Here is a 12,986-nt window from a genome sequence, read left to right as displayed (position 1 = left end):
TCCTGCCTATGGGCCTGTACTGGACTTCTTCGTGGAAACTAAATTATAAAAGTTATACATTTGTGGATAAGTTTGACAATTATTCCATAACAAATTTGGCATTTCTGTCATAATTCCGTATGACTTTGATGCAAACTGGATGTGTGTACAATTAGCCTGAAGAGGCTCCCATCCACGGATGCATGGATGTGCAGCCACTGCCTTTTTTATACCTATAAAAGGCTTTTAAAAACCTATATCATAATGTCATTGTATCACCAATTACTTGTCGGGTTCTGGGTCAATTTGCAAGCTAATAGATTGAAGCAATAAGCATTTATCCTCAATTTATTGCCATAATAATGATGAAACAAAATTCATTGTAATATCAATGTATCATGATACTATTGGTCACGGAAAGATACATTTGACTGAGGTTTCTATATGATACAATCATGGACCTACATGTAAATATACAAGAGATTTTCAAATAACTGATATCTCAGCAGGGAACGAGATCTCATATTTATTCAACAATAACAACTTTACTTTAAATAATCAGAGATATTGTGAACATTGAAATAAAACCTTCAGTTTCCCACTCTATGTTATCTTAGATTTGTGCTCATACCACATTTTTCTTTGACACCATGAAAAAATACAGATAACAAAAATCAGCAGTTTCAAACCAACTCTCAAGTTTTGAAAGAAACACTCCATCACATGTATGAGTCCATGACGCCTTTGAATTATATTATTCTTTCTCTACTTTGAATCATTTAAATATGTTATGAGCTTAGCTAAGTTACTTAGTTCACAATTGGAGAGTTTGCCAATCTCATTAGTGATGTCATGTTCACTAATTTGCATATCATTGTGTCAAATTGGTTGGCAAATAAATAACTAAATAAACAATTGACAATTCATTCTTAGAATCCCTATTTTCAAAACTTTATAACCATGTTATTTTATATCTAATTTTGGTTCTATAAAATGTTTCATTTAGATCAAATAATTCGTATTTTGTATGGGAATTTATAACTCTTTTACTTGAAAAATAAATTTGAAATAAAATTTATATGTACATGTATATGTAAACCTATATTTTCATATAAAATTATTTTTAAAATTTTATGCTCATATAGCCAATTACTGAATATTTATATAAAAATTCCATGGATAAAAAGAGTTCTATTGGCAGTGTAGGAAACGAAAAGAATTTTTCAGTTATCTTAAAAATTTAAATAGTTACATGTATGATGATTTAAAGTTGATGCCCCATGTCACTCAATGGATTTTTTGCCAACCAAAACCTAATCACAGGTAAGTTATGGCATCACAAAGAACTCGCTTACAAGTTAAATGAAAGATAATGAAATTATATTCTAATGTTGCACCAATGAATTGTTAGTCAGTATGCTTGATATGGACAATGTACTAAACCAATATCAAGATTTCCAATATGCAACGACTATACAAAATTTTTCTGAATTTTCCTAATTTTTTAAAGATTTTTTAGGGATTGAGATGAGATTAAAGGATATTGAAATAAAGTGAAGTAACTTCACCAAAATAAAAAACTTGATTGAAGTTGAAAAATGAATTTTGATTAAAAAACAAAAATAAATTAAATATTCATCTAAATCCTACTCCTTTAGATTCTCTTGAAAAAAAATGCACTTGTCAATATTGTCACAGATTTTATGACACCATTACCTTAAAGTAGGTTAGCAGGCAAACACAAATTTACAAATAAAAAGGGATGAGTAAATTGAGGTAAAAGCACAAATGTAGAAGTGTTTACCTGTTTAATTCTAAATTTTCTCTGGTTTGGATTTATAGATTAGTAACTCGGCACCATTACAGTGTTTTAAAACGTATGCAAATTAGTGGAAGTAATTCAGCATGCGCTGTAGATGGATATTTTTTTGTTTATTTGTGATCAATTTCACTTGCCAATAGAAAACACATGCAAAGACTATGGCTCATGTATCTGTGTCTATATAAATAACACGTCAAACATAATTAAATGATACACAGTCATTTTGTAATTTCCTTATACTTCAGGACAGTTAGGGTCTCAGGTCTTTTCTTAGAATTTTTTTGTAGACAACAGATTTTTAATTTTTGAATATAGAACTTTTTCGTCACAGTGTCATACAAATGTATATGAATGAAAGTCTAACGAATGAAAGTTTAATATAAATACATGTATAAAAAAAAATAAGAGCTTGCATAAAGTATTCAGCTGATTTTTCTATATTAATGGTTATTGTAATTATAAATATGATTTCAACTGTCTCATATATTTTTCTTACAACAACAAAAGTTTTAAAAATGTTTAAAAAAATCTTTCTTGTTGTTATGTTTATTCACGATCCCAATAAGCAGGTACGATCTTCTTACTTAACTATATACACTACCAGGAATTTATATATATAGGGCCAATGTGTCTAGGGCAAAAATTAATTGGGTGAACAGGCACTTTGGCAAACAAGACTCAGGGCAAACAGATTCCTTGCTCTTAGACCAAGAACCCTACAAATAATTTTTCACAGACCTGTAGTATCACAACTTTACCCCAAGGGAATTTTTGTAACCTAGACAAAAATAGCTGCATCTCACCTCTACTTTAATGAGAACAATTAAAAACCTATTTATTTTGCCTCTATATTTTTTTATTGAGTATAACATTCAGAAAAAAAATCATAGCAAAGGAATATGGAAGGTTTTAAAGCAATACATGTTTGATTCTGTTCTAAGCTCCTGTTCTTATAATTCACTGTTGCAACAACGCAATTCATACTCATAGTTCTGAAGTTGATAAAATGTTATTTCTAGTCATCATTTTGTTGAAATTGAAGAACAGGTGTTTGTACAGACCATTGGGTTATCACATCTTTTCAACAGATATTCTTGATATTAAAGGGAGTAAATTTTGCTCTTTGTGGACCCAGATATATTCAACAGTGTCTGTTCTGTATTAGCAACAGTCTCTGGCACTAATGGTTTGTATAGAAATATATGGTGACAAAGCTGTACCCTCCTAGCTAGAATTAACTTGATTTTGGGGCTGTTGTATTTCCCAATGTATCTGTAGTTTATTATAGTTACGGGATTACTCATTGTAGGTTCTTGAAGATTTTAAAGACAATTCACCATACTGTGTTCAGAGTGGTTTCAGTTTGTCACAAGTTGGCAATCAACCAGTTGTAAGACACTTTGGATTGCAGCTCCTAGAACATTCAATCAAGTGAGTATCTGGTTGTATTATTAGTATTGGTTACAGATTAAGTTCAGCTTTTGTAGTTTCTTAATGAAATATGGGCCTTCAAGATGTAGATGTTGAGTTGACATTTTGTATGGAAGTGTACCTACGGATTCGTTATGCACACAGTATAAGAAATTGTTCCAATAAAATGTTATCTTTTTTATATGATGGGCCTTTGAATGTACAAATAGTTGATATATTAGTCTCCTATTAGCCAAATGAGTCTTTAGGTTTACAATCTGTCTGTCTTCCATCTGCCAGTCCTGTAAAATCATATTCCAAAACTATTTTTTCCTCATGCTGGGAGATATGTAAGTGCTAGTTGGTGTACAGCTTACCATGATATAGTTCAATATGTGTTCAGGTCCAGTATTTTTTTTTTTTTGGCTGGGTTATGGGTCTTTGATTTGGAAAATTCATAGAGAATACTGCTTTTCATCGTGCATACCTGTGCTCAAGTAGCACTTGTTTTTTTTCTTTTACCATTACTAAGTTTCATTTAAATTGAAATTTTGGTTTAATTGATTAATGTTTGACATAGTCATTTAGATGTTGGTTGGTAACATTGCTATGTACAATTCTCTTATAAACTTGTTTATTTATTTATTGTAGATTTAGATGGAATGAATTTACAGACAAAGAGAAAGCTGAGCTAAAGGAAAATATTTTACAAATAATAGCAAAGGTTACTTTCCTGTTTAAATTTATATTTTGGCACTTTGTTTCTGTAAAACTTTACAGTTAGCGTCAATATTCTGCATGAAATTTTGATATGTGTAAAAAATATCACTTTGCTTGTAACATCATTGAAAAATAATATCATGGTTGTTATTATGTCCCACACAACTAGTGGGTGATATATTGGAATACCGTCAGTTGGTCTGTCTGTCCAAATTTTTTGTCAATATTTTCTTGGTTCCCAGTGGATTGATTGATTTAAAATTTGGTGTGTCGCTTCATATAGTTTATGGTGTAAGCAATTTTAGTTGCTTTCCAATATCAACTACCTGTTTTGTGGGACTTTGCCTTTTTTCACTATATTGAATAATGGCGAAAATTTTGTCACAAAAATCATGGCTTCATATAGATGGGGCATATGTTGTCCACAGTAATTAATAACTTTTCACGTTTATTCTCCTTTGAAACTACTGGACCATTTTGAACCAAACTTTGGTATGAATGTTCCTTAGGATTTTTTGCATAGACCTGATTAGTGGATTTTTTTATTAGTCTAAAAAAATGGATGTCATTACAAAAAATAGAACATACGGGTCAGGGAGAAGTTTTTCACATATATCTCCAAAATCACTAGAATAAACAGAATTCTGACTGGGTAAAAGTGTTCAACATAAGGAGATCTGTCTGTGGTCAAATTTTCATGTAAATCTGTTAAGCCATGTTGGAGTTGTCACCCTTTTTTGACATTTTTTTGCTATTTTTAATGTTATTACTTTCAAAAATTTTCTCAGAAACTACTGTACAATGCAAATTAATGTGATTGTTCCTTATGTATGAGTGATAGGAATTTTTATCCAAGGAAAAAAACATGGCTGTTTTTACAAAAAAGTCGAATGTTGCTTATCAAGCCAGTAAAGTGATTCAGGCTCTTTAGAGCCTTTAGTTTATATGATGCTACGATATTTGGAGACCATTTATTCCAAGGTACCTTAACATTTCATTTATTTCTTATAATGTAATTCTCCTGGAAGACTAGACTTAAAAATATTTCTGTTAACCATAGCGTAAATGCAAAAAAATTATTGTGTAGGTAGGCAGGTGAATGATTTTTTTTCTCCCAAATCAGCTTTTGAAGTGACAGAAAAAATACTGATGAAGATCAACAATATTCCACCACTAAAATTTGTTAGTAAGGGGTTTTTGACTGGTCAGTTTGCTATGGCAAATTAACCAATTCTTAATTTTGGCCTTATGTCCAACACAAAAAGTGAATTTTGAAATGTACATCCCAGGCTTTTGATGATCTATTTGTTGTGTTGTGCCATTTAAAAGGCTTAAGGAATATAAGCCATGGGTTAAGGAATGAATTTAATATTTTTTTCTTTTCATGTAGAAATACCCATCGAGTGTGCACCATAGACATTGAGATTGTTTGAAATACATAGAAAAAAATATTATAGTTATAATTTTAGTATCAGATTTAACAGGTAGAAAAAACAGTTTGATGTCACTTAACCAAATTATGTCTGTAAAGTGATTGACAAAACTTTTTTATCCAACCATAAAACATGTTACCTCTGAACTTTATTAAACAATTTCTGTTTGTAACACTCAGATATTGTTTTGGAGAACTGGTTTTTAGCCACTTTTCATTTATTTGAAGATTTTCAGAGATATCAAAGTCCAAAATCACTGTTCCTTCATATGTATAGAGTTATGCAAATCAGTTCTAGTTTTGTCCTGTTCAAATGCTCTGTAATAGCATTTATTAAAATGAATTTCGATATGCCTGTCTAAAATCTGGAATTATTTCTTAAAGATTTTTAAAATTAAAAGTATTTTTGCAGGGGACACTTGATATTGTACATGAGGAAATTTACATCAAAGATGTAATATCCAGAGTAGTTGTGGAGATTATAAAGAGGGATTGGCCTCAGCTTTGGCCTTCATTGATGCCAGATCTACTTAGCTTGTGTCAGTATGGTGTAAGTTAATTTTTACATTACAATTAGTGAGGAGAATGTTTTGTTTCAAAGTACAATTTTGATGGCCTTCTAGGATGAAAACATAAGTTTAAAATACCAAAACAAAGTATATTTTTTTTATCTGATGGTCTAATGAAATTCATCAATTTAAAATCATAAACAAATAAAACATTGACTAACAACAAAAATTTATACAGACAAATTTAAGTTCTATCTCAGTATGTTGTCCTTGACTTAGAATATGCCTTCTTTTTATCAAGGCCATACAGATTGAGTTGGTTCTAAAGATATATCTTCGACTTGCCGAAGATGTGGTAAGCTTTCAGAATTTGCCAACAACAAGAAGACGAGAAGTTCTACAGGGACTAACAGCCAACATGGAAGATTTGTTTGACTTTTTTTGCAACTTATTGAAACAGTATTCTAGCTCTATGAATTTTGAAGTAAGTTGCCACCATCATTAGAATTATGTAGCATAGAATCGATTCTCTAGAGCAAGTTATTATTTATTATGACCACTGTAGATGGCTATATCTTTGTTTTTTGTTATTTTTTTAATATTGTTTTAACCTTGCAGTCTCATAGTTTCTACTTGTGTATGGATTTGAAAGTATGATTCTTCTTTCTATACCCCTGCTTGGAAAGTATACTGTTTAAAACCTTTTCAATACATCAGTCAGTCTGTTTGCCACACCTTTTGTCATAACAATTTCTCTGTAACTACTTGTCACAGCTTCTTGATATTTGGACACAAGCTTTATACTTGTATAGGTATGCAATATTGTGTCATTTGGGTGACAGTACTTAAGTTGTGGTACATACTATAAAATGGAGAGTTTGAATAATTTAAAAGAGTTATTGTCCTATAAAAAGAATTAGGGCGGAAAGTACTAATTTTTTATATCCAATTGCAAAATTAAAAGAGTATAGAGAATTCAATATATAGACTTATATTGTATTAAAAGGATTGTCATGACCCTTACTGGGGTGTTAGATTACTACATTGTGATGTGCATATTGTCAGGAATTTATGTTTGGACAAAGTATTTTCCAGCAAAACTTGGTCTGATCATTGTCAACAACTCATTTTGAACAACTTGCAGGATTGTAATGAAACTCTATGGATATTGTCAGGAATTTTTGTTTGGACAAAAATTGTAGAAATGACTGCTGTTGGACATTAGCGTTTTTCAGCAAAACTTGGTCCCATGTGTTGTCTGCAACTACTCCTCAACATCTTGCAGGATTGTCATGAAACTTAGGAGAGTGTTCAATTACTATATTGTGATGTGCATATTGTCAGAAATTTATGTTTGGACAAAGCATTTTTCGGCAAAACTTGGTCTGAGCGTTGTCCAAAACTCCTACTAAACAACTTGCAGCATTGTAATGAAACTCTATGGATATTGTCAGGAATTTATGTTTAGACAAAAATTGCAGAAATGACTGCTGTTGGACTTATGCGTTTTTCAGTAAAACTTGGTCTCATGTGTTGTGTGCAACTCCTCAACAACTTGCAGGATTGGTATGATTAATAATTACCCTATTGGAATGTACATATTTCAGGAATTTATGTTGAAAGTAAATTTGCAGTTATATTCTGTCAATGTGTTGTCATCAACAAAAAAAAAGCACTGATTGTGCTTTGGAGCTCAATGGGTGTTTTAGAAATGGCAACAAAAATATGTGTAAAAAGTGCTCAGTTTATCTCCCAAAAAATTGTGTCCATTATGAATCGTGTGTCCACATTGGTCCCCAGATGTACACTGTTCATATAAGGGGCTTTAACGGTGTGAAGTGATATATTTGAGGAATCAATATTTTGACTTAAGTTCTGAGTTTTTTAAGCAACAGTATAAACTGTAAATATTGAAATAAGAACATCTTTTAATTACAGCCATCTGTAATGGATCCGATACAGCATATCCAGTTTATGAATCACCAGCTTGTCAGTCAGGCAGTTCTCTCTACTCTAACTGGTTACCTTGACTGGATTAATATACAGCATATATTTAGAAACAATGGAGACTTGTTACAAACACTTTGTTTGTTACTAAGTAATCGCCATTTACAATTGCATGCAGCAGAGTGCTTATTACTCATTGTTAGCAGAAAGGTAAATTCTTCTGTAATTATTCTTCCTTAAAAAAAAACAAGCAAAAAAACAAAATAAAAACAAATAAAAAAACCCAAATTTTTACCAACCTGGTTTGATCACAAGTCTTCTACTAAATAAAACTGAAAAGGACTAAGGTTGTGCGTGTCTGGTAGGTGAAGTGTCCAAAATCCCTCCTCCCCACCCCCCATATCATTTTTTCATCTGACTTGAAAATATCTAAATTTGTTATAGTTTAAGTTGAAATTATGATATGGCCTTAAGACTAAAATATCTCAGTTTTGGCCCTTAAACTTGTACTTTAATAAAATCAAGTCACTACAAGGTGATGTTCTAATATTTCGGGTTCTCTGATACATGTACATAGATTGGTAGGGGATAATGCATGGATATGTGCAATACACACAGATTTTTGCCAAACTGTATTACTACAATAATCACAAATAGATACATTAAGTATTTAGGATTAACATATTTCTTGTATAACTTTAGGGTAAAGTTGAAGAAAGGAAACCATTGTTGATTTTATTCAGTGAAGATGCCATGTCATTAATATGGAATGCTGCATTGTAAGTTATCAATATACTAAGGGTTATTGAAATATAAAACATGTATTTCAATGGCAGATTTAAAAGGGATGGAGGGCATTCAGATATTGAAGAGGCTGATTTGTTTGATAGTATAAATTACTGTAAATGTATTAAACTTCTTCAATCTCTTTCCGAACTTGTTCCAGTTTATTATTAATATGATGAAGGTGAAACCATTTAACGCTGCCAAAGAAACATTAATAAAACCAAATTTTTTGTCAGCTCTTATTTGATATGTTATACCTTCAAGTATGGTAAATGTCTGGCATTCATAAAGAATTATTGGTTTTCTTGGTCTGAAATGTCTTAGGGTTGAATTGTCTGGCACTGGTTAACATTGTGGTTCTTTAAATTTGTGAAACGTCTTTAAAGATTTCTTTTATTGTATTTAGTTTCACTGCATTCTGTTTCATTTAGTATAGTTTAATTATGTTTATATTACAATTTGATTCCTTTTATCGAATTGTTTCGTTTCAATTCTTTCTTTTATCGATTATTTTTGTTTCATTTTCGTTCGTTTTCGTTTCACAATTTTTTTGCCCCGAGAATTATGGGTAATATTGATGACATAATTTTTGTAACATCCAGGAGCCATACTGCAGACTATAAGGCCAACCCTATCTTGGAAAAACTAGGATTCGATTTGTGTTTAATTATCAAAACTAGCAAATATTTTCCGAGACTGGTTTGGCGCTCAAGCGCATATACACAAGTATACGCAAATGAAGCTGCCATTATGCTGTTTTTCAGCTCCTGAAAATGCAGGTACAAATCGGATATTGATGCTTTTTCTTGCCATAAGTATACAGAACCAAGTTGATAATGCAACCCTAAACGCTCCCTTTGGGAGCGTAATATCTCTTTTATACTGAACTGCACATGCTTAGGTCAGTGGTCAGAAGTTGCTGACACTGAAACATGACTGTTTCCACTTAACAATGACACAAATTAATTTGCCAGCATTCCTGGAAATTTTTAAGTTTTAAGCTCATTTTGCATGATTCTTATGTGGAATGCTACTTAAATCTTTGTACAGGAAGTAGGGTACAACAACAATGGTGAATAGTTTACATCTGATTTTCATTCACTGGTTTGATAATTTAACAAAGACAAAAATATGACACAATATACAGAAGTGGAAAGTAAAACATCCAAATTTTATTTTGCAGTTTCAAAAAAAGTGTCATATAGTGCTAAATTTTATTTTGCAGGTACTATTTTTCACACTTTTCTGCCCACAGTGAAAATCACAAAAGTTAGTACACCTTAAAAATTAATATGTTTATGGTACTGGTATTCTTCTCTTTGAAATCATAGATTGACAAGAAGATTTCAAAGGACTTTTGAAATATTCATTTCAGGAAGGCTAATCATGAATCAAAAGAGGAACACTATTATTTATTTCTGAAGCGACTGTGTCAGGTGTTGATAGAACTTGGAAAGCAGCTGTGTGCTTTGTGGGTAGGACAGTTTAGACCTGAAAGTAAAATTAGTGATTTAGAAAGAATGTGTATAATAATTTCAAGAACAATTTTTTTTTTCTAAAAACTCAACTCTTAGGCATATTACTAGGACTAGGACTTATACCTCATTACAAGCTTTATAAAACCTTATAGCAAACCGCAATGTGTAGGACTACTAATTATTTGTACTGACTGTGAAAGACACCTATCTTATATAATGTAAATCAGGGTTAAGAAATGCATAACTTACAATTTGTATCACTTGTTAATTCTCTTCAAATTATTATCTAAATACTTTGACAGTTATGAATTCTTTTGTGCCCTGATATCAATATAAACTTTAACCTTTAAATACTTTGACAGTTATGAATTCTTTTGTGCCCTGATATCAATATAAACTTTAACCTTATATTTTATAACTTATTTGCTTATGTTTTTTGTTCACATGCTTATTCATAGGGTTCGGTACCCGATGTTACACAGCCAGATACTTTCAGTAAATATCTTGAAGCAGTTATGGCCTTTACGCAACACCCAGGCCAGGTTAGTATGATAAACAATTGATGTAGTATGGAGGTTAGGATTAGAGGATTGTCTGTGTCACTGAGTCTCAGATAATATATCATAATTTCCAAGTGGTTTGTATAACAAATAAACCAATTAAAAATGTAGTAAAAACCTGAGTATGCCAAATGTCATGTTTATTATCTACTTCTGGTAAAAATTGTTCATTGCTCACAATGACTTTTACAACAAGTTAACTGTAGAAATGGCAGCTGTTGAATTTAGGATTCTTTTCAACAAAACTTGGTGTCATGCGTTGTCTGCAGTTAAATTCTGTCATTGTGTTGTCAACCAAAAAAAAAAAAAAATAGTACTGATTGCAGTTTGGTGTTTAAGAAATGACAGCAAAATTGTGTGTCAGAAATGTCCCCATCAAAAAATGTGTCCAATTTGAATACTGTGTCCACATTGGTCCTAAAATGTACAGGTTTCGACAGGCTGCTGGGGATATTAGTCCCATTAGGGCCAATGTCTAATAATAATTAACAAACAATGAAACCAAAGTATATGCTATTCAATAGTTGTTTTTCGTATTTACGGAATGCAAGCCATTTTAGCAAGTTTTTCAAAGGGATGTAACCTACCAATACCCAACAACCTGGTAGGAAATCGTTGAGATCGGGATCTCAATCTTTGTTAGAAACACCGACTACCCGAACAAAGTCATACGGTGAAAGACGATTTGATAGATCTGCTGCCTTTCAATGGAATGCTTTTCCAAATGATTTGTGGGACACAACAGTGAGTGTGGATGTTTTTAAAAAGAGACTAAAAACCCATCTTTTTAAACCAGCATTTATGTGACAACTTTTTTCTGTGGATTTGTGATATGACTTGTTTTAAATTTCATTTTGGTATATTTATTTTCTTTTCTTTTAATTTTGAATATATTTTTATACTCTGTACAAATTCAATTCCAATCAATTAGTTATTTCTCTTTGTCTCTTATTTTAGATTTTTTTTTTTAATAGATTGTCTACACTTTTATCATCTTTTGTCGCTTCAGTTCATTTTTGTTTCATCAAAATAGGTATCATTGTGTTACTTGATATTCATTCAATTTTATTTTGTCGTGTTATTTTTTTATTTTTGTAATTTGATGTACTTATATCTATTTTTTATACATGCATGTTATGTACAGCGTTTTGAGTATATGTATTATAGATATAGTGCTTTATAAGAGATGTAATAATAAATAAATAATAATAATAAATAAATAGGCAGTCTCATTGGGGAAAGAAAGAATAGTGAACATTTTTGTTTGAAACTTATACTATTTACACTTCAGTAAGTGGCTAAATGCTTTGAAATTTATTATTCAAAAGTAATCAAGTACTTACCACAGCTACAATAAGTCAAATATTTGAATTTGAAGTTTGCTGCTGTCCATTGCTCCAATCATACAGTAAACCAGTCTGTTGGGTTGGAAGGTTACTTCCCTTTGCTCAAAATTTAAAAAAACAAAGTCAAAGATGGGAATATGAAAAAGGTCTATTGACTGGCACACACTTCAATTCCTTTTTCATTTTCAGATGATTAGTAGCTATACATTATCATTATGGAGTTCCCTACTACAGCATTCTGTGATATCCCAGGACCAGATCCTTCTGTCTTTCATTACCAGGTTGTTTGATACAACAACCAAAACTTTACATAAGGTAACCTTGATGACGATATATAACAACATAGACTGTAAAATGTAATGTAATACATACCTGTTAACTTTTGGAACAGTTCACGTACGATAATTTTATATTAAATTGATTTTTTTTAAAGTAAAAATTTGTTTATTTAGTAATTTTTACAGAATACGTAGTAATTTTAACCAAAAACCCTCCCACAAATCTTCAATTTTTATGTTGGAGATTCTGAATTTTTCATTGATTTTGTGGGACCATCCCCTATTGTGGGAGGGTTTACAGGTATGTGTTTATTTCCCAATTCTTTATCAGGTTTTGAATGACAGGAGTGTATAACACCACTATACATGTACAAATGTTAGTTTATTTCCATGTAGTTTAACTATGTGAGGAGAATGCATATTAAAATCATTTTTAAGAACAAATCCATTTGATGGTGAAAATGAAGGATATGAATTCACAAACATCTCATTCATTTACCAAGGATTACTCATTATTTTTTTTCAAATATTCCTTATTACAATAATTTTTTAGAGTTAAATATTTTTTTGTTGTCCATGGTCGCTGTTCCAGATCAAATACCTATTACCATATTTTTGTATTTTTTTATATAATTTTGATATTTTTATGTACCATTTTGGATACTTGTTATGTCAATTTTTAGGGCACTTAATACATGTACATTTGTTATCAGTTTTTG

At 31.1% G+C, this 12,986-nt stretch overlaps 1 protein-coding gene across 1 annotated transcript in view; it reads left to right on the top strand.

Annotated features, from left to right (window-relative positions):
- LOC148624140 (exportin-5-like) overlaps positions 1–12,986 on the top strand; it is a 36,143-nt gene that overhangs the window by 1,571 nt on the left and 21,586 nt on the right. Inside the window, exons 2-10 of the mRNA XM_088566673.1 lie at positions 3,111–3,232; positions 3,863–3,935; positions 5,776–5,913; positions 6,174–6,356; positions 7,811–8,029; positions 8,522–8,598; positions 9,981–10,080; positions 10,542–10,625; positions 12,179–12,304. Of these exons, the coding sequence (XP_088422799.1) occupies positions 3,111–3,232; positions 3,863–3,935; positions 5,776–5,913; positions 6,174–6,356; positions 7,811–8,029; positions 8,522–8,598; positions 9,981–10,080; positions 10,542–10,625; positions 12,179–12,304 (1,122 nt within the window). The remainder of the gene's footprint in view (positions 1–3,110; positions 3,233–3,862; positions 3,936–5,775; positions 5,914–6,173; positions 6,357–7,810; positions 8,030–8,521; positions 8,599–9,980; positions 10,081–10,541; positions 10,626–12,178; positions 12,305–12,986) is intronic.

This window comes from Perna viridis, chromosome 2 (assembly GCF_037379345.1).
Source record: "Perna viridis isolate PV_CMFRI_1.1 ecotype Kerala chromosome 2, ASM3737934v1, whole genome shotgun sequence".
Classification (NCBI taxonomy): Eukaryota; Metazoa; Mollusca; class Bivalvia; order Mytilida; family Mytilidae; genus Perna; species Perna viridis.
This window is presented reverse-complemented; position numbering and strand designations above follow the sequence as displayed.